Raw genomic sequence first — 22,368 nt, 5'->3', positions numbered from 1 at the left:
TTCTTTAAATTGAAATGTTTTCTTTCAAAATTTTTTTCTGGTAATGGTAGTCTCACTGAAAGGAACCTTTATGCTCAACCAGTTTGTGTTTTAATGACTCAAGTAATTTCCTCTGTAAAAGTAATTTGAAAACTATTCAGCCAGCTGGGCTTCTACTGATGTGACTGAAGGGTACCTTTTTGCAAGGCTGATCTTCCGAAACAGTCATCCTATAATCAAAGGATATTGAAGGAGATGTCGTATATCAAGTAAAATGGGAGGAAATTGAAGTACCTTCTTCATGGCACAGGCGTTAAAATTACTTTACCGCATCTTGACTCCACTAGAAATAGAATTTAAAATCATAGTACTATCAGGAACCCCAAAATATATTGATTTACAGAGGTAGGTGTTTTCTCTGGTCTTTGCATGTCTTTGTATTGTTAGCAGTTGCTGCAGCACAGCTTCATTTACTGAATTGTGGACATAGCACATCCAGTGAGTGCCACAAAGGTTCTGAAATCAAATGCCATTCACAACAAAATTGCCCAATTATATCTTTGAAGAGCTGATTGTGTTTGAAAAATGTGCATTGTGCTTGAAAATAGCAATAGGATGACCACAATGAGAATTATCACATTATTGATGACACTATTCTGCTCTAAAGGGCAGAGTTAGGCAACTCAGAGACATTCCATTTAAAGAGAAACATGCTGGGATGATCCCACATCATCCACACTAAAAAAGTTACATTTCCCTCTTTGTTCTCCCTGACTCATTTCTTAAGGATTTTTATCAGTCTCCTTTCAAGTTCTTTTTCATTTTCTTCAGGACTCAGAAAGGAAGACAATACAGTGTAAATTAGTCCAGTTTTGTCTTCATATAATTATTTCTTCTGCAAAATAATTACCTTCACAACCCGTGATTGCATTTGTAGCAAAGTGAACAAAAAAAAAAAAAAATCAAAAGAAAACATGTTAGTGTAGCAAGGAAGGACACGGGCACTTTAGGACAGGCAGGGAAGATGAGGAGGGGTCACCTTCTATGTCAATGACCAGCTTGAGTGAAGGGACCTCTCCTGGGGATGGATGAGGAGCTGTCTGAGACATAACTGATCAGGATTTGCAGCAGGTGACGAGGATTAAAAGTGATTTTATTGAGTTCTGCTCCAGGCCACCCCACCAGGAAGACTGAGGGGATGATTCCCTCTACATGCAGGTAAGAGCAGCCTCTTATTCCCAAGCCCTGGTTGTCACAGGGGGCCTCAACCACCCTGAAACCTGTTGGAAAGGCAATACAGCAGGAATAAACAAGACAGGAGGTTCCTGGAATGTGCTGATGATGCTTTCCTTCTCCATGGAATAAAGAACACAAGAAGGAGAATAGCAGTGCTAGATCTCATTCTCACCAACAAGGAGGGGCCAGTGGAGAATGTGAGGGAAGCCTGGGCTGAAGGGACCATGAAGTGCTGCAGTTTGAGATCCTTCGGGCAGAGAGGAGAGGGCATGGCAAGCCCTGTACTCTGGACTTAGAAGAGCAGACCTTGGTCTCTTCAGGGACCTGCTTGGTAGAGACCCATCACATAAAACCCTGGAAGAAAGAGCTGCCCAGTAAAGATGATTGATATTCTAGGATCACCTCCTCTGAGCTCAGGAGCAATGCATCCCAATGAAGAGAAAGGCATGCCAAAACACCAGGAGGCCTGTGTGGATGAATAAGAAGCTCCTGGACAAACTCAAGACACATAAAGGAAGCCTACAGAGGGTGGAAGCAGATACAGAAAGTCTGGGAGGAACACAGAGAGACTGTCCGAGCAGACAGGAATCGGGTTAGGAAACCTAAAACCCTGAAAGACTTTAACCCTGATAGGGATATGAGGGCAACAAGAAAACCTTCTATCCATGTGTTGATGATAAAAGGATGGCTGGGAAAAATGTGAGCCTTCTCTGGAAGGAAACAGGAGACCTGGTTATCCGGTCGGTGGAGAAGGTTGAGGTATTCCATGCCTTTTTTGTCTGTCTTCACCAGCAAGGTCTCCAACCACACCACCCAAGTCACAGGAGGCACAGACAGGGACTGGGGTAATGAACCATCCACTGCAGGAAAGGATCAGGTTTCAGAACATCTGTGGAACCTGAAGATGCACAAATCAATGGGACCTGATGAGATCCTGAGGGTACTGGCAGATGAAGTGGCTGAGCCATTCTCTATCACATTTGAAAAGTTGTGGCAGCCCAGTGGACTTCCTACTGGCTGGAAAAGGGAAAACATAACCCGCACTGGTAAAAGGAGGGATAAGGAAGACACAGGGAGATACAGACCAGTCAGTCTCCCCTGCATGCCCAGTTAGATCCTGGGAACTGTGCTAAGACACAGGGACAGCCAACACAGCTTCACTGAGGGCAAACCATGCCTGTCAAATTTGGTGGCCTTCTGTGATGGGTTACAGCAGTGGTGGATGAGGGAACAGCTGCAGACATCATCTTCCTGGATTGGTGAAAAGCATTGGACAGTGAAATCCTTGACTCTCAGGGTGGTGAGGCCCTGGCACAGGTTTCCCAGAGAAGCTGTGACTGCCCCTAGATCCCTTGAAGTGTCCAAATTCAAGTTGGATGGGACTTGAAGAAACCTGGGATAGTGGAATGTGTCCTGAACCAGAGTACAGTGTTTGTAACTAGGTGACCTTTTAAATTCCCTTCCAAACCACTCTGCTATTTCATGAAATCTTTAAAAACTGCTGAGATCTAAAAGGTGACAGAAAAGAAATGACTACAATAGTTAATTTTTTTCCTAAGGTGTGTTATAAATGGAAGTCCTCTTCTAGGAAAACAGCCTACTCAAAGCAAGGATTCTTAATGATTTTGTGTGTCTTCAATTAATATATCATTGTTGTGTTTTTTCCTCAATCCAAGTGTAAAACATTAAATTATTAGAATATTAGTCACCCTACTGAAAGAAGAGTTGCATGATTAATTGTGTTTTCTCAGTTTTCTCTGTTTATTGTTTATATATTTTTTAAAATAAATTGACATAAAATAATAATAGCCCATAAGCATAAGAAAATGAGGGGTTTTATTTCTTACTGCTTCTAAAATTTCATATCTTCTTTAATTCTGATCAATGTCTGGTGTTTCTGGCTGCATTCTTGGAGGAAGAGCAAGAGTTACAATTCTGCATACAGCAAAGATATTAAATGGGAATTAGAACAGGCATATCAAAAGTTAATTGTACAGGAAGACTAGGTAAATGTGTTCCAGTTGTGCAAATCTTTGAATTAATAAAATGCCCAACCTATGTTTAATCAAAAAAGAAATGAGATGATCAGAGAATACTTGAAAGACTGCTAATTAATGATCCCTTCCTATATTTAAATCACTATTAATTTAATTCTCAGAATTAAATTATTTATAGTTTAAACATATATTTGAATAAGCAATAATAAAAGGTAATAATAAAAGACTTGTGGATTCACTCATCGATCTTGTATACAACCCCTGATTAAAGGAGTTTAGGAAACCCATGGAATGGTACAGGAGATAATGGAAAGAAGGATGTCTGATTAGACAAATCCAGAGCAGAGATATTTTGCACTGAATAGTTATAATTAAGTATTTATATACCATGTAATTCTAGAGGCACTGAAACTCCAAGCTTATTCACTACAAAGGTATCCAGAAATTAGGACAGTGAAGTAATTTGGATAATTTTCCTAGTCTAATTGACTTCCAATTCAGGAAAATATAATTTTTTTCTGGAACCTCAAATCTTCACAATAATCAACACTCACAGAACTCACAGAAATAAATTTCTGTTTTAAATGTAACAGGCAGGTTTGGACATCACAGACGCTTACAGAGCTCTCACAAATGTTATTTGTATTTTTAGGCTTAAGCAAGATTAACAGTATGAGAAGCCAGAATCCATACCACCCCTAAGGGTCAGAAACACTTGTCTTTTCAACAGGAGCTTTGAATTTCTGTTTAGAAAAAAAATTTCAACTCCTTCAACTCAAATCTTAGAGAAGTTCTAAAAAAATACAGCAAATTTCATTTCCTGCAAGTAGTATTTTTGCTATTAAGGGCATCCTTTTGCCACAGCCTCAGTCCTAGGAAATGTCTGCTTGAGAACATCTGCAAAAAAGTCACCTGGGCAATTAGCAATGCTAAAACTGAGGGGAGAGTTTGGTTTTCTTCCTCAATGCTATTAGCAAAGAAAATTACTCAGTTCAAAGCAAAACAGAGAATATTGTTCCAATGAGAATCTTCTGAAAGGTGCTAAAACAGTTTTTGTGAGCAAATCTACATACCTATAGAGGCAGTGATGATTTCCAAGGAGAGGACAACAGGCAGCATTTAAGCAGCCAGACTCCTTCCTACTTGGAAGTCAGTGGTAAAACGCTCAGAGGTATCACTGAGGACAAGATCAGGCCACCAGCAAATGTTTTCAAAAGCCGCATCCTAAAAACTCCCCACTGACAGTGTGAGTATGCCACGCATAAATGGTACTCAGGGAACTCCTTGGAAAAGCTCTAGGTAAGTTACAGAGGTGTAGAAAAATAAACAAAATCGGTGAACAGAAAAACAATGGCTCCACACCTTCCAAGCACAGTGTTGGGAACTGCTTTTCATGTGCAGGACCTTGAAGTAAATAAACCTGTCTGGCATTTTTTCCATTCTGGCAGGCACTTCCTGTGTCAGCTGCAGTGGACTGAAACATGCCTCAAAAAGCTCCCTTCTGCCAGCCCTCTGTGCTCTGCAGCCAGCAGCACAGCCTGTGGTGTGCCACCAGCTCATGACAGCAGCACAGAGCCATTGGGACTAGAAAAGCCCTCTAAGTTTACCCAGTCTAACCATTAACCCATCACTGCCAAGCCCACCAAGGACACGCTTTTCTCCCTTCTCATCACTCATTCCATGTGTGTGTAAGGTTACCAGAGTGAAGTGACATCTCTCTGATCTATTTTCCAAACTCTCTGCTGATCAGCAACAAACTGATTATCCCCATTTATTCCCAGTTCTTTACATCCTGGACTAGCACCATCTGTTCCACTCACAAGGCTGAGCCTCAGCAGTGATTTACTCCTTTGCTGCTGAGTTTAGCAGTCACAGACCATGTCTGGATGCTGATGCTCCTGCTAGATTGTTCCTTGCACAGAAAATTGGTTTATTCATTTAATGGTGCTTTTTGAGGAGAAATACGTTATCCTTAATGAGGAAAAAAAGGCTTTTGCGCTTTGCGAGTAAAAGCCTTACATTTTATAAAATACTGGTTCCCTCCTCAATTTATGGCAAAGTGCTGTTCCCTTAGTTTATGTATTTGTGTATTAAGTATTGATTCTGCTTTATTCTTCTTGCCAATAATTTTATCTCCCTCACATTATTATTATTGGGACTGATGTGATCTCTTGAAAGATATTTCATTTATTTTTACTGTACCTATAACTTTCTTCTTAATTTATCTGTTGCTGTACTAAACAAAAAAAAATACTGAGGCATTAAATTTCTATAAAGAGATGGGATTAATATTCCACAGTTTTACAAAATCACAGAGCTGCCCACTAAAAATTATACAATCATGCATAAAAAACCCAATATATTGAATATAACTGAGTAATAAAAATGAAAATTTATGTAGCCCACACACGTGACAAATGTAAGGAAAAAACAGTTATCCTATCAAAGAAAAAAGGATAATTTCTCATTCTTGAATATTAAAAGCAATTCAATACACAGAAAATTAAGTCCAGTCATTCATGACCATTAACTAATCACTCTCCTCTTCTTCTGTCTCAGTCTCCCCCAGTTCTCTCCACCTCCTTATACATTTTACCAGGAAATAAAAGCGGATCTTCCATATGCATAGATTAATATTATAGTGCATGGAATATGATGCAATCATTACAATAATAGAACTCGCAATCTGGATTTCAGAGGGACAGAAATATAATTGTCTGTAAGTTTAAATTTATGTTTATCTCAACTAGACATGCTCTCTTACATAAATAAGTCTCCAGTAATTTTAAAGGCTGTCTAGTAAACTCTATTTCCTCAACCATCAGTGAAAATTAACTGCACAAAATGCTCTTGGCAGGCAATCTGAAAGGACAGTTTAGGAGCTGCAGAGTTTTACATCTAACTGCCACCTTTGAAGGCACACTTATAAGCTGATTATCATTTTTCTAAATCTGCTTTTTGCCAGTAATCTTTCCCCCCTGAACTCAGTGGCACTTTTTCCACAGACTTCATTAGCAGAAGATGAGGCCTTAACTCATTCTCATTTCTGATACAACTAAATACATAGCTCTGCATTAATTTTCTTGGACAGAATGCAAAACACGTATCAGTGTGTGTTAAGACACAGGATAATGAATTTGCTGTGAATTTCTGTTGTAAAAGCTAGAACTGCATGTACACTTTCCACTTACAAGGAAATCTCTTTGTGTGCCAAAAAATAGGGCATGATGAATATTAGGAATAGTGTTGAGTAGCCTTGATCACAAGCAGATACCATGGTACCATGAGATTATGAGATTAGACACGTTGAGATAAAACCTCTGAAGTTAGGATCAGGGAATCTTAATTATCTTATGATATTAAATCTTTTGAAACAGAAAGTACAACCTGCATATGTGTTACCACAAGCATCCTGGCCATTTTCTCCAGTACAGCAGAGGCTAATACTGCCTGCATAAAACACCAGAAACTAAAATTTCCTATTTGCAGTATTTATTCACTGGTCCTGGAAAATAAGTCCTAAATAAATTTGCAAAAGGACTAAATAAATTTGGAGCTTGACTTCCACTAGTCTCTGGATCAGGAATTTAGACAAAAATGCCAGGAGGAATTCCCAGGAGTCCCAGTCACACACACAGCTCCATCACCCACTCAAAAACATCACATCCCTTATCTATGAAATGTTTACTGGCAAAACAACCCTGGGCTGTTAGTCAGCACTGGTGAGTGAGGTGCAGAACTGTGTTTCCTATATAAGATGCACAAGTGCATAGCTCTAAACATCTATTTTCTGAACTGTGGTTCAGAAAATCTGTGGTCAACAGGTACAAGGACAGTATCTAAAAGTTACAAACACTTTGGGAGACACACAGCAGCCTGCAGAAGATTCCAACAATAGAGTCAGGAAAGGGTTTGGGTTGGAAAAGACTTTAAAGCCCATCCAATCTCACCAATTTACCATGGGCAGAGATGCCTTTCACTATCCCAGGTTGCTTCCATCCCACCTGGCATTGGACACTTCCAGGGATGGGGAAGCCACAGTTTCTCTGGGAAACCTGTGCAAGGGCCTCATAGCCTCCCAACAGCAGCCTCTGGTGACCAGGTTGTACAAGAAAGAGTTTCAGTATCACAGCTCTCTGTGACTGTGGGCACAGGGTCTGACCTCCACTCATGCCACGGAAGCCAAGGAGCAGTCCAGTGAAAATCTTCAAGCAGCTTCAGGAGTACTGCAGAGGCTGGTCACAGTGTAATTTCACATAAATGCAATTTTCCATCAATGTACTGCTTTTTTTAAATGAAAATCTGACACTGACATGTGCCATTGGTCTGCCATAATATGTGAGGAACTCAAGCTAAATCAAAGACGTATGGAAAATGTTGCTAAGATCATTAAGAAAATTGAAAGTGAATCTGAGTGGCAAACATGCAGAATTAGAAAATTATGTTTTGGTTAACCACAATGCTACATTCAACACCTGCACTTTCTACCTGGATTGCTGCCAAATGTCTGGAAGACATTAGGAAAGTCATAAGCAGGAGGCAGAGTGTTGTAGTGAGTTTTTATTTCAATAAGTGTGAAGTTTTTCTACACGTGGTTTGTTCTGTTACCCCCCTGCTTTGTTTGTTTATTCCCAGTTGTATCCTCCTCCCCTCTACCATCAATCATTGTATCCCAACCCGTTTTTCCAGTTCCTTCCCTATCACACAAATCTTTGTTTCTGAACCTTCCCTGTCAATCACCCAATACTTGATGTCCCATAGGTTTATATATATGGGTCTTTCCCCCTGTGCTTTAAATTATTATTTAACTAATTGATATCTTAACCCATAGATTGTAATATTGTAAAGCCCTCCTTATGCTCCTTCCTGCTTCTTTACCTATTGGTTAGAGATTTGTATCCTCTCCTGAGTCCTCCCCTATATATAAGTTGTTGTAGACCTTATTTAGTTGTATTTTATCCCTAGACCCTTTCTGAGAATAAACTCCTTTGGAAACCTACACAAAAGACACTTCCCTGGTCTTTGCCTCAACTTTTGAGGATGACCACAATGTGCCTTTAAAAGCAGACTTGCTGCTGCTGCTATGCCAAGCAGACCTGCTTTACTTCTACTTGAGCCTATTTCAATTTGGAGGGAAAATAACAAAATAACCCAAAATAACTGAAGAAATTCATCACACACCTGACATTTTGGTGTTTGGTATTGCTAACTCTGTTTGGAATAAGATTCAATGCATTCTAAATGAAAATTATATTGTGACATAAATACTGGTTGAATTACAAATTATTTGTTTTGGCCTTATGGATTTTCAGCTGAAACACCAGAAGTTTAAATTGGTGGAAGATTTTATGTTATCTTTGCACTGAACCCCACAAAAAAACCATAATATTCCCCTCAATCCTTTGCATCAGTTTTAGAATTAAAGAGCTCTTTACAGGGTGACTTCCAGTCTATTCCATGTAGATAAAGTGACCATGAAGTCACATCCACCTGCCAAAAACACCTTCACAGCTGTCTTTAGACAGCAAGTCTCCACATGGTTGTTAAGGTGTATTACTAAGATCCATAATTACCTTAATTTAAATGTTAAAAAATGTCCTGATTCTTTATTCCTTGTCTTTCAACAATACCTGAGGAAAATGTTGAAAAAGATTTCACTTGGCAAACTGGGATTTCTCTGAGCACTTAATATAGGCTGCTGTTGCAACCAGCAAGTTGTGCTGGGTGAATCCCAGTGCAAAGTCTTCAGGTCTCCAATATCTGATTTATTATAGAAGGTGCTGCAGAAAATTGGAAAATTGCCACCTTTCAAGCTACCATGTCTGTCTCTTTATAAACACCCACCAGTGAAATACTTTAAATTAGTGTCACTTTTTAGATGACTGTTATGCACAATGACCAAAAGAATTATAATTTCATTAGTGAATTGCATGGGGAATATCTGACACCAGAACTCATTCCCCTGCTCTCCAACAGCTGAAAACAGAAATGGTCAAATCATGCACAGCCTTCTGCACGTTTTACTGTAGATTCAGGTGAATCACGCATGCAAATCTTGCCTGTGTTCATCAGGTGAAAATGTCATGTGAACTCCTCCTGTGTCTCTCCTGCTGATCAAACCCTGGTCAGAGCAAATCCCTTCCACAAACACAGGACTCTTCCTTCATTATTTCTCTCATCTCTTTCTTGAGCATTTGTGTACCAAAGGGACTAAACCTCAGACAGGGTAGGGCAAAGAGTCTCATTTATCATTTAAAGCTTGTAGAATTAAAGAAACTGAAAATGAAAAGACAACACTGGCATGAGAAGTCAGGCTACTCACCTCTTGGAAAAGGTGGGATCTTGCAGAAGAAGCAAAGAATAGAAATAAAAAGAACAAGTGTTCTCTTTACACGGTGACGTGCAAATTTTCAGGCACTTTGAAGGCAAAGAATAATGCAATGACACTGGTGTGAACCTCTCTAAATATTAAGCAACGGCCATTTAAAATTTCAGTAATGATGCAGTAACTATTTTATTTCTGAAGAAAAGGAAAGGGCCATTTTTGAAGTGGTTATTACCTCAAATTGGAAAAAGCATCAAAATAAAAAAAAAAGACAAAATCACCCATAAAGTACGTTACTTAAAATCCCAATATCTTGATCCTAATGGAAACATTTACAAAACTGCAGCATCTTTTGGATTAGAGGTTTGGGATGGAAATAAAGCTGCTTTAACTTGACGGACTCATTTCCCATCAAATATATTTACAATATATGCTATAGAAAACAACCTGCAGATATGAAAATTTTACGCTCAAATGATTCTTTATGAGGAATAAATCAGATGTAAACCTGTTTAAATTATTTCCAGAAATGAGATGAAAATTTAATGAGAATAACGTATTTTCTCAGATTTCAGTCTCTCTGTTAAAGACTTATCCCAAAATGTGCTGAAGCCTTTGAAGAGATTGTGGGGTTTAGTGCATATTCCTGAGTTCTGTCAGTGACGTGTGCATTCCAGTGGGGTGTTGGGGAACAATACAGTTTTCTTTTTTTTTCTTTGAGTAATACCTGTATTGAGTTTGCATGACCTGGTTTTGGTAGAAGGGGGGCTATGGCTACAAGCGTCCTCTGTGTTCAGCAGAGCCACTCCCTTGCAGCTGGACCTGCTGCTGGCCAGTTCTGATTCAATTAGAAATGGTGTTAATGCCTCTGTGATAACTATACATATGTACATATATATATATATGTGTGTGTATATATATATATACACACACACACACACTTAAAATAAATACTATATATATAGGCATACATATCTATATAGTATATATAGAACAAATATAGGTATTTGTTAGTTATTCAGTTCATATCCCCAAATTCAGTCTGGTTTTCCCATGATGGTATTTGCTGAGTGATCTCTCCCAGTCCTTATCTCAACCTATGAATCTTCTGCTAGATTTTCTCTGTCCCCAGCAGCTGCACCAGGGAGGGCTCTGGCTTCTGTCATTGTCCTTTCTCAAAGGTTGTGTTACATACAGGAACAGAGCATCTGGGATCCAGAGATCTTTCATCACACATTTGAAAATATATGGCAGGAGGAAATGTAAAATAAAAACTACTTCTCACTTTACTGGTAGAAAACAATGCAATCTGAGCAATCTTTTTTTCCACTCCAAGGAGGTTAAAGATGAAATATAAAACAGGATTCATTTTATTTTAAGTTCTGCATGTTACAACAGAGAACAAAATCCATGACATTTTGTTATTTGTCATTAAAATATACAACTTAATTTCTGCTAAATTAGAATTGAGGCTTTCCTGCCCCCTCTGAATTTCTTCTCAGGTCAAACTGTGGGAACAGCAGGGATTTAGGGAGAATTGCAACTGATCTAAATGTCTTTGAGAAGCTCCAATGGCAGAAAAAAGCTGTTCTTTATAACCCAAAAAGAAGCACCATAAGGCTCAACAAGCTCAGTGCTCTACTGACAAATGTATCGAAGTCAGCCCAATCTTCCTGGAAGGCAGCAACCTCCCCCTCCCACCACATTTGTCAGGAAGGAGTTTTTCCCAAACTGTATGGCCAAACTGTATAAAGAAGGTACTACCACTGAAACCCAGCCCTCACTGAGGATGCCTGACTGGGACTTTGGACTCTGAGTTAAGGCCACCTAAGTAAGATAAATGGTACACTACTGTCCAGTCACTTCAGGTCTAGGGAGAAGTAAACAAGGCTGAGGGAAAGGATGCACTGTCAAGAAAGCCAAAGCCAGCAGAAAATCATCCTAGGCTGGTTTTGGGGTGGGGGAGGCCATAGTCCACAGACACCAGGTTTGAACAGAATCCTTCTGCAATGAAAGGCGCAGGAGGAGAGTTTTGGGTGTGGTGTAACCTCTGGTCAAAGGCAGAGAACCCCCATCCTCCCTTACACACACCAGCCCAGCTGCGGAACCCCCAACCCCAGGAAGGCCACCTCCACAAGACATTCCCATGAGGAGCAGCTGAAGGGGTGTCAGAACCCATCAAAGACCCCCCCAAAGTGTCCCCACAGGCCTTGCACCACAGGACTGCACAGGACACAAAGTGATGCCACAGACCCAAAGCCTGTTGCAAGAGACTCTGTCAAAAACTTCCCTCTGTCCCTCTCTGAGGAGATACCTGGCAATTCCCTCCTCACCTGAAATATATTATTCCACTGGATTCTATGTTTTTTGGGGGGCTCTCACCACCAGCTGAAGAGGATCATCGGTATGCCAGTGGGATCCATGGAGTGGTGGTGATATCTTCTACTTAATCTGTCTCTATCACTACCTTATTTCTTCCTTTTCCTCTCTCTCTCCCCCCTATCGTTTATTAATAAAAAAAAAATCCATAATATTGAATTTAGCAAATGGTCTCATTTGCACCTAAATATGAACAATAGCATTTCAAATAATTTGAATCCCCATCCTCAGCCAAGAACCCCCCGAGACCCAGGGCTGCAGGAAAAACACCCTCAGCCACGACCATGGAAGAGCTTCTGGGAAAGCTTATAATCTGTTGCTCTCTGATAGTCAGAATAGTTATGTAGATGCATGGAGCTGTAAAAGCACAAATTTTAAGGGATTCTTCCTCCTCAAATTTATTTTGTTCTAACCCAGAAGAAAGACAAAGAGCAGGTTCACTGTTGATGCCAAGATATGCTTGCGATTAGTGTAATGTTAGCTATTAAGTTGGGGGAAGCAACAAGAGCAGTGCAAAAGCACTTCACACAGTAAAAGGTAGAACCTTTTATGCAAAAGACGCCAAGTTGATGCAGTTACAGAGCTCAGTTTTGCCCAGGAACTTTGTGTTTTCTTTTTCTAGGAATGTCCCCACCTCTCTGCTAACCATCAGAAGAACAAGTCTGGGAGCAGGGCAGCTGCCAGCAGATTTAAATTGAGATGCGATGATCATTTTTCACTTAGGCTGTATCACCTTTGGATAAATCCAAGAGGCTTTTCCTTCCTTTTAATAATGGGTCTGTAGTGGGCCAAACTTTCTCTTTCATTTTTATAGAATCCTTCCTAGAGTTGAGACGGAGCTGTGGAAGAACCAATGAAATTTTTAATTGCCACCATAATTGCTCGTATTGACAACATGCTAATGTTTTTGACTTGTCTGTATTCTTATCACAAGTGACTTGTTGGGACACCAAATAAAAATCAAAGAACTTAAGACATTTTTGAAATCATATTAGCCTTCTCAGCTCTGCCCTGGAAGATTTCAGAATTACTGTGATCCAGCTACCGTTTTCAGAGTTTGTAAAAAGGAGCTAAAGAATCCTAACAGAAGACAAAAAAATGTGCCATGAGCAATGGTTGACTTCAGCTGACTTCACCTTCCTCTACTCGTTTTTGGTAATAATGCTATCACCTCTGCAGCAGTGGCACTGTGGCAGTGAGTCTGAGACACAGCATGTGTCTGAGACACGGTGCTGCTGGCAGAGCTGGCTGATGCCTACTCAAGGATCAGGTAGGCACCTGAGCTGCCTTGCTGCACGGCCAAAGCCATCTCGATGCTGCAGCACAGGCCAGAGGTGCTGCTCAGCTGGAAGATGCAGGACTTGTGGGAGGGCAGCGCTGTGAGCTGGCAGTGGCGCGAGTGGGGCAAACGCAGCCAGGCCGATGCCACCAACATTTGGACCCAGCAGGTGACTTTCTCAGCGTCCAAGTAGGAGACCGTGACGGTTTTCAAGCAAGGCATACACTCTGGCCAGAGTCAGCACGGTGGCTTTCTCCTGCCACATGGACCATATCCCACAGCACCAATGTGATGGATGGCGAATATGGTGTTTATTGCAGGGGAATTTAACATTTTATAACCTAGGGTCATTGTGTTACTCCCATTTGCCTTCGTCACACCTGGGTGCTATTGGCTAATTGCAGGAGGCTTTACTATCCTAGAGAGAGGGGTGGCTTGCTAGCTTTCCGTTACATCCCGAATTCTTCCGCACTGCTTATGCCCTAAACTACAACATATTCCCCTCTCTTTATGAATAACTAATTTGCTAAAATATAAGGTATATTAATCTTAACAAATTCTAATGTTATTTTCTATATACATATTTCTAAACACTTTGTCTAACTTATCTATATTAAAAGGTTTTTTAAAAATGGATAATATAAAATTGAGCAAAATATAAAATACACTATACTTAACTAAAAATCTAAAAACTTATAAAATGGATACTACAGTTTTCATTAGTAAATATAAGGCACATGCAGTACTAAGTATATTTTTAAGGCATCTGTTGCCTTTCTATAAACAGAATGTTAACTTTTTCTAGTCAGCTCTTAACAAAGGACACAAGCTTATTTAAAATACATGGTCCAAAAATTAGCACAAGTAAAATCATCACAATTGGCCCGATCAGGGTAGACACCAGGATGGTCAGCTACAGAGATTGGTCAAACCAGGATTGGAACCAGCTTTGCTGGGCTTCTCTCTCTGCCTTCCTTTGAGACAGTCTGTCTCGTAGCTCAGCCATGGTGTCTCTCACTACTCCGGTGTGGTCTGCGTAGAAGCAGCACTCCTCCTTCAGGGCGATGCAGAGGCCTCCTTGCTGCATGAAGAGAAGGTCAAGACCTCGCCTGTTCTGCAAAACAACCTCGGAGAGTGAGGAGACTGACTTTTCCAAAAAGGATATGGATTTCTCAATTCTCTGTAGATCTTCATCTACAGTCATCTGTAGCTGAGAGAGACTCTGACTCTGGGTTACCAGGGCGGAGACACCAGTGGCCGTACCAGTCGCTCCCAAGCCGAGCAGCATTGCTATTGACAGTCCTGTCAGCAGCTCTCTTTTCTGAAGGCAGCCTGCCCTCTCAAGGTACTGGTTCACTTCTTCTTTGGAGTGGTAAAGGACCCTGGGGATGATAACAGCTAATACACAGAAGTCAACAGAGGAGTTAAAGCTTTGGGTATAAATGCAAAGCCCACTGTGGTTGCAAACCCACATGCCAGACAAGGGGGCGATTGCCCATTTCTTAGACTTGTCAACCTGCACAGTGGTTGCACAAACTTTTTTGTCAACAACAGTGGCTTTGCCCACGCAAAACCCTCGCCTGGTCATATGGTTGATAGTGATTCTGTGAGAAGGTGACTCACTGCGACACTGGACTGGGGCTTCTGCATTAACCCACAGCAGCCGGTTATTAAAGGCCACAGCTTCATAGAAAGGGGGCTGTGTGTCATAACACAGCCAGCATGATTCTGTGGCATTAAGGTTGGATTGATTTAGAGGTAAAAAGGTGGCATCTAACATTTGATAGAGCAAATCGAAAACAGCAGCTTCAGATCTTTGGGGAGAAGCTTCTTGCTTATGCAGTGGGTACAGACTATTAGATCGTGGGTTCTCAGCCTGTACTACAAGGTTGGGGCCAACTGCTTCAGGTGTCATAACTGGAAGCCGAATAATTTGTACTACTTCACGGGGATTTTTACCAGGTTTGTGCAAGAATACTGACCACATTCTTCCAGTGGTCCAGCCCACATCTGCTGGCTGCAGAACCTGCATGACCATTTGATGACAGATTTTAGATTGGTCATCATAAAAGCCATAAAACACTTGCCCTATGGAGTTGAAACTGGGACACATACAGCCTGCCGGACCCCAGGTTACTTGCAGAAACTCGTCTACTTTTGGTGGTGCCCACCTGTTACTCAGGACTATTGTTTCACATCCCCAATAGCCACAAAACCAGTACCCTGGTTGGCGGCAGTAGTCTTTGCCTGGGTTGGTGGCTGGGCACCAGTATGACTGGTACAGCTCAAAGCGAGGGTGGATGTTATGAGTTGCTATACCAGGGAAAATGTCTCAGATGAGCACAAAGAACCTTGGGGTGCCTGCTGTGACTGCCTCTTGAATCACCTCGCTCAAGGCACGACGCAAAACCCACCTGAATGGTTGATGGAGGTTATATTCTGCACTAACCTGCTCGTTGTTAACAAGTGCTAAAAACAAGATTACACGCAAAAGTTGTTGTCGCTTGGGTTTCACAGGCTCAGGAGTTTTGGGCATCTTCGGGTTGTCTGGTGGTTCATCGCCTCCTGGCAGTGGAGCATATGCATCACGTGGGCGCCCAATGATCAGGTCCTGCAAACAAAACTTCAGAGTTCTTGTCAGTTTCATTTTTAAGGTCTGGTTTTATTGACTTAAGTGGACACCACTTTACCATCTCTTTTTACTGCAGCGTACCCTCGCCCTGAGAGCACTAATCTCTAACCTTGCTCCCACTCCCCTAACTCATTTCTGATTATGACCTGCGGGCCCTCTTCTAGAGCTCGAGTGGCCCAGTGTTTTTGGAAGGGACTGTTTGTTTCATCTCCTCTAGGGAATTGGTTCAGTGCTAACAGTGCAGTTGCTAGCAAGCACACCTGGTCTGCCTGGGGAATGGAATTGGTAAAGCTTTCTGACTTTGCTAACACTTCTAGCTTAACTTTTAAGGTTTGATTTGCTTGTTCAACGATGGCTTGTCCTGTGCTATTGTATGGGATACCTTGCACCAGACTGATTCCCCATTTGGAGGCATGAATTTGCCTGGCTCGGCTTTGAGATAAAATTTGCACCATTGTCCATTTTGATTTGCTTGGGGATGCTGAGCTCTGGGGCTGATTCCACCGTGGTGCTTTTTGGCAGTGGGGGCAGGAAGCTACTACATGTTTTGCATCAGCAACTGAGATTTCACATCTCTTTGCTAGTGCTTTGGCTCCAATGTGCAGGGTTTCGTGTAGTTGACGACCTTCTTGTAGGGTCCACAATCTTTTTGCAGCAGCATCTGCTTTGTTGTTGCTGACTTGGAATAACCCTTTGATCGGATTGTGGCTGTTAACATGGATGACTGATATGGTACCTTTTCGAGAGGAAAGCGCTTCTTCTAGCATTAGAGCTGCTGTAGATGTCGATATGCCGGGTTCTGACATAGCCAGGCAAAGCTTGGCTACAAACATTGAATCAGTTACAATGTTAAGATGCTCTGTTTGGAGCAGTCCGCATGTCAGTACTGCAGCTGCTACTTCCAGTTGCTGGACTGAGAGTTTGCAATCAGTCGCTTTGATGCAGTGCCACTCCTCCTCCGATTGCCACACCGCAGCTGCAGTGGAGGTTATCGAGGATGCATCTGTAAAGACTGTTGGTCCTGGCTGGGGCCGGTCTGTGACCTTTTGTGGGAGGTCCATGTCAACAACAGCCAGCATCTGAGTCCAAGGGGGCTTTGCAGAATACTGAATCTCTCCGCCGAATCCGACCAGGGCTGTTGCCAGGTATTCCGACATCAATGTTGACTATGTAGAGAGTTGCTTGCAGAAAGGCAAGAATATTCTGACTGGCTCAATGCCAAGATGTTTCAGGGCAAGTTTTCTGCCTTTCATAATGAGGCTGCTGAGGTATTCAGCTCCTGGGGAAAATGCACGTGCCTGTTTTCCCAGGACTATCCACTGTATTGGGTGAGCTTTCTCTGGGGAGCCTTGAGCCAGTGCTCTTACTCCCCCTCCCTTCATGAAATGCACATACAGATTGAGTGGTACCTGGGTCTTCCATCTGGTGAGGGAACTTAAAGATACCTGTTGTTTGATAAAGTCAAGAGTCCATTGCTTCTGCTGTCAGGGCTTTGTGTTCCCATGGATTTTTTCCTCTCAGGAGATCATACAGGGGGGCCATCTTCTCGGGTGGGATTAGGACGATGTTGCGGAGCCATTGCAGGGATCCCACCAGCTGCTGCATGTCACAGAGTGTTTTGATGTCTCGACGGATCTTTATCTGGGGAGGGGATATGTAAGAGTCTGTGATCCCCACCCCCAAAAAGGTTACACACGGCCTCTTTTTTATTTTTGCGCTCGCGATTTCAAAGCCATTTGCTTTTAGAGTCTCTGATTGTTGACACTAACTGGTCTACCTGACCCCTTGAGGGCACGGCAATCAGGATGTCGTCCATGTACTGGATGATGGTCACAGTCGAGTTGCTATGGTGGATCAGTGCTAGCGCTCGATCGACTGTGATTTGGCAGATTGTAGGTGAGTTGACCATCCCCTGAGGCAGCACTTTCCACTGGAAGCGTAGGTTGGGGCGCTGGCTGTTTGGAAACACCACAGAGAAAGCAAACCGCTCTTTATCTTCTTCATGTAGGGGTATAGAAAAGAATCAGTCTTTGATATCCAGAACAGCACAGGGTTGGCCCTCTGGTACCATAGAGTTCATAGGTAACAGTGTTTGAACAGGCCCCATGGGTTGAATTTTCTTATTTACTTCACACGAATCGTGGAGGAGGTGAAACCCTTCTCTGGATCGTTTAGGGATTATGAAAACAGGAGTATTCCACGGGCTAGTAGATGGCTCTATGTGACCTTGTTGTAATTCACGGTTAACTAACTCAAGAAGGGCATCTAATCGAGGCTTGGACAGGGGCCACTGCTCAACCCACACTGGGTCAGATGATTTCTAAGAAAGCCTGATTGGTGGCAGTGGGTACACAGCAGTGGCCCTCAGGGTAAATTTGTCACCCTGGCTTTTAGCAAAGCTAGGGCGTCTCTTCCTAGCAGGGCTGGGATTCCTGTCATGACACACGGGAAGAGGGCAATAGTTTTTTCTGGCCCTTTTTCTGTGTGGAGTGTAATGGCTATTAGCTGTGTGCTTCTCCGAGCTCGTGACAACCCTCCAACCCCGCCTACCATGGGGGCATCCTCTAGTTTCCAGAGTGGAGGCCAATTTGTCTCCGGAATGACTGTGACATCTGCCCCAGTATCAATTAGAAAAGGAACACTGATGGATCCAGAGGGGATACTTTGATCACTTGGGGTGTCATAAAGGGTACAGATTCCCCATACCACTGGCAGGTTGTCACACCTTACTGCCAGGGCCACCCTGGGGTCCTGTCCCCCAAGTGTGATCCCTGCTGTCCCTGAGGCAGATAAGGCAGGGTTGGCTGAGCAACCGGCTGAGTTATGAAAGTGGTCACCTCTCGGGGGGGTAATGGGTTCGGGAGCAGCTCAGTTCTTGCAGGATTGGCATAGCTGGGCTGCCTTGCATCCCAGGTGGGAGAGAACTGGATGTGGCCCTGCTGTCCTCTCCCCCCGCCCCGTTTCCCTGAGCCTTGGATCTGCATTCTCTGGCAAGGAGCCCCTTCTTCCCTCAAGCCCAGCATGGTCCTTTAAACTGGTTTTGCTGTGAGGTGGGCACTGCCAGGGCCCCCCCCTTTTTGCAATTTGCAGCAACATGACCTGCCTGACCGCATTTGAAACACGCCATCACGTTAGCAACTGCTGTGCAGACTGCAGTTTGAATCGGGGCTATCTGTTCCTCCCTCGCGACATGTTTAATCATCTCTGTGATATTTGCCCCTGCTGGTAGTGATCGGAGAATTTCCTTGGTTGTCAAATTGCATTGCTGTTGTAAGCAGTCTGCCATGACTGGGCCTTTTGCCTCTGGGGGCTGGGAAGAGGAGTGAACAGCTACCTGAAGGCGGTCTACAAATTGTGTAAAGCTCTCACTTCCATTTTGCTTCATGGTAGACCATGGTGATGGCTTAGCAATAACTCTAGAGGCCGAGTGAATAGCTTCTCTGGCCGCACGAGTGGTTGTCATAACTTCGTGGGCCCACAGACCCTGGCCTTGTGCCTGAGGTGTAACCATGGCTGGGTCTGTGCCCATCAGCTGTGGCAGGCTGGAGCCATGTAGCAGATGGTCTGCCCCATTTATTTGGGCTAGGTATCTGGCACAGTTGTCTTCCCAATCTTGTTTAAAAACAATCATCCCTGCCCCATTGAAAAGCAATCTGCAAATGTGTTTTATATCAAAAGGGAGCAGGTCGTCACCTCCAAAAAGATCATCGATAAGGGAGGTGACCATGGCAGAATTAAGCCCTTTTTCTGAAACTGCTTTAACAATCGTTTTAACTTCTTTAGGATTTATTGGTGAATAAACCCTCTTCCCCCCCTCAGACATCCTGACTGGGAATACTAATGCATCTGGGGCAACCCAGGTGGCACATTATGCTCTTATCTGTCCCCAGTCTGTGAGAGGGGTGTCCTCTCTCGGTTCTTTTTTAATGTGGGGGGGGGATGTTCTTGTTTATCTTTATTGTTTCCTCTTCTGAGGACTCGGGCTCTGACCCTTCGTCGCTCGTATCTCAATCAGAGTCAGAGTTTGACTGGGTGGCCACTTCCTGTTTCCCGTGCCTTTTTCTTGGGCTATGGCCCTGCCTGCCACCCCTGCGGGCGGGCTGTTCCCTCCCTCCTGGTTCTCCACGTGTTCCACACTCCACTCCGCCCATCTTTCCTTCTGCCCCTCACTCCAGGCTCTGTTCTGCCCTCTGTCTCCCCCTCCTTCCACTGCCTTTGCATTCCAATCATTCTGTACCCATCCCCTGCTTTCTTCTACATATTTCTTATCTCTCCCAACCCCCCAACCGTGCTCATCTTCCAAGGCCAGCTTTTGTTCTTTGTTAAAGACATTTTTTTTCCTGCTCTACAACTTTTTCCTCAGCGCCATCTTTAAGTCTTTGTGGGGATGTTTCTCCCCTTACTGTCTTTGCTACATTTCTGGCTTCTTCTGTTAAATTTTTCCAAAAATCTCTTGCTTTCTGTTGCCCCTCTGAGGGCAGCTCAGGGTTTGGGGTTTTAGGGGGCATATCGTCCTCCTGTGTCCCCTTCTGCTCAGCTGAGCTGCTCTCATCTGGAGGCTCTAAAGTTTGTGTTGTAGCACTGACTCCTAGTTTTGGGGTGACTAAGAGACAGTCTTCTGCTGCCATCCAGGTTTCTTGCTTTTGTCTAGCTTTTTTCAAGGCCTTAATGACCTTACCCCAGGACTTAAAATGTTTCATATTACCAGAATCTACAGTTTCATTAGCCAGAGCTCTGGTACATTTCTCCCACACCTCAGGGTGCAGAATGTCCACTGGATGCTCTACAACATCGATTTGTAAAAGCTGTGTAACAGCAAGCATAAAATCCTTAGATTTACAGTCTACCCCCACTGCTTATATAATTCAGATACGACCTTTATCAATGATTCCATCTTCCTTCTGGGCCCAGGATCTCTCTTGCCAAGATTAGTCCAGCTATCTTGGCCACTGCTCGGTGATCCAGGGAATCCTTGCTTTCTGGGTTCCTTGCCACGCTTCTTCCCACTTTTCTTCCTGGGTTTCGGGCACCAAATGATGGTTTTCAAGCAAGGCATACACCCTGGCCAGAGTCAGCATGGTGGCTTTCTCCTGCCACATGGACCATATCCCACAGCACCAATGTGATGGATGGCAAATATGGTGTTTATTGCAGGGGAATTTAACATTTTATAACCTAGGGTCATTGTGTTACTCCCATTTGCCTTCGTCACACCTGGGTGCTATTGGCTAATTGCAGGAGGCTTTACTATCCTAGAGAGAGGGGTGGGTTGCTAGCTTTCCGTTACATCCCGAATTCTTCCGCACCGCTTATGCCCTAAACTACAAAAAGCCTGTGCAGAGAGTGTCCAGCAGGTACCACTCCTGATCCCTGGGCAGCTGGCCACCAGAGGTGTGGAGAAAGCACATCTGCCCCAGCAGCTGCTCCCCTGAGCACAGGCACTCCAGCACCACACGGATGCGCCTGGCTGGCGGCTGCTCTGTGCTCTCCGGGCTGAAGGAGTGGCCGAGGGGTGGCCGCAGGATGACCAGAGGGCAGTAGGTGCTGCTGTTCTCCTGGATGCTCCAGGCTTCAGAGCTGGTGCCTGTCCCGGTGGCTGGGTGCAGCTCTGGCATGAAGCTCCTCCGGGACAGCTCTCGGCAGACACTGAGGAGCTCGTCCAACAGCTCCTTCAGCACCTTCATGCTGAGTGGGTCCTGCTGCAGAATCACAGAAATACAGGAGAGTTGGTCTTGGGAGTGACCTTTAAAGGCCGTCCCGTGGGACCCTGAAGCGATGAGCAGGGACATTCCCAACTAGATCAGGTTGCTGACAGCCCACTCCAGCCTTACCCTGGATGTGCCCATTGGTGATGGGGTGGGCACAGCCAGAGTGCTGCCACCACTGTCTGCACCCTTGACTTTCTCCTCGTGCTCACTGACCTCCTTGCTGCCAGCCTTCTCCTCACTGTTGCCATTCTCCTTGCTGCTGGATCCCTCCTGCCTCCTGCTGCTGGCAGAGCGCCACTTCCATCTCCTGACCAGCCAGAAGGCCACAGACAGCAGAACAGCCTCAGTGAGCCTAGTAAGCCATGGCAGCTGCTGTGCGGAAAGGAACAGGCTTTTCATCGTGGAATTGTTCTCCTCAATTTCCTGTAGGAGCCGACTCATCTCCCGATGCAAAAATTCCTCACGCTCCTGCATCTGCTTGACCACATCCTTATGAGTTTTTATGTCCACCTTCAGCCCACTGGGGGTAACTAACATGGCCAGGATGAGAGCAATGATTGGAGACATGGCCTAGTGAGAGAAAGGGAGCTGAGCACCTCTGGCTGGGAGGGAGCAGGGGACTAGGGGGTACCTGGACGGGCAGTCCTGAGGGTCCCAGTTCTCACTCTGGGTTTAAACCCCCAGCCCGGCTTTGCCAGCCCCCATCCAGCCCAGCATTCCCACTGCGTGTGCTGCCAGAGTTCAACTGCCTGCTGCTGCCCCTGGACACAGGTGCCAGTGTGACCTGTCGTGCTCTGTGATGCCACAGCCAGCAGAACCATGTCACTGGGCTA

General features: G+C 43.9%; 1 protein-coding gene across 1 annotated transcript; it reads right to left on the bottom strand.

Annotated features, from left to right (window-relative positions):
* Positions 1-13,171: 13,171 nt before the first annotated feature.
* LOC147648135 (inositol 1,4,5-trisphosphate receptor-interacting protein-like 1) lies at positions 13,172-22,290 on the bottom strand. The gene is made up of 3 exons (XM_086868791.1): positions 21,749-22,290; positions 21,159-21,526; positions 13,172-13,391 (listed from the first exon to the last, which is right to left on the bottom strand). Exons 1-3 carry the CDS (start codon positions 22,100-22,102, stop codon positions 13,172-13,174), a joined length of 942 nt encoding a protein of 313 aa, XP_086724917.1. The 5' UTR covers positions 22,103-22,290.
* Positions 22,291-22,368: the final 78 nt, after the last annotated feature.

This window comes from Cyanistes caeruleus, chromosome Z (assembly GCF_971803275.1).
Source record: "Cyanistes caeruleus chromosome Z, bCyaCae1.hap1.1, whole genome shotgun sequence".
NCBI lineage: Eukaryota > Metazoa > Chordata > Aves > Passeriformes > Paridae > Cyanistes > Cyanistes caeruleus.
The sequence above is the reverse complement of the archived record's forward strand: the minus strand, read 5'-3'. Positions and strand labels throughout refer to the sequence as shown.

Coding starts and splice junctions, on each gene's coding strand:
- LOC147648135 (XM_086868791.1), bottom strand. CDS start 22,102: ATGTCTCCAATCATTGCTCTCATCCTGGCCATGTTAGTTACCCCCAGT. Junction 21,527..21,748: donor AGAAGGCTGGCAGCAAGGAG/GTCAGTGAGCAC, acceptor GTGATTCTGCAG/CAGGACCCACTCAGCATGAA. Junction 13,392..21,158: donor CTGGACACTCTCTGCACAGG/CTTTTTGTAGTT, acceptor AACCGTCACGGT/CTCCTACTTGGACGCTGAGA.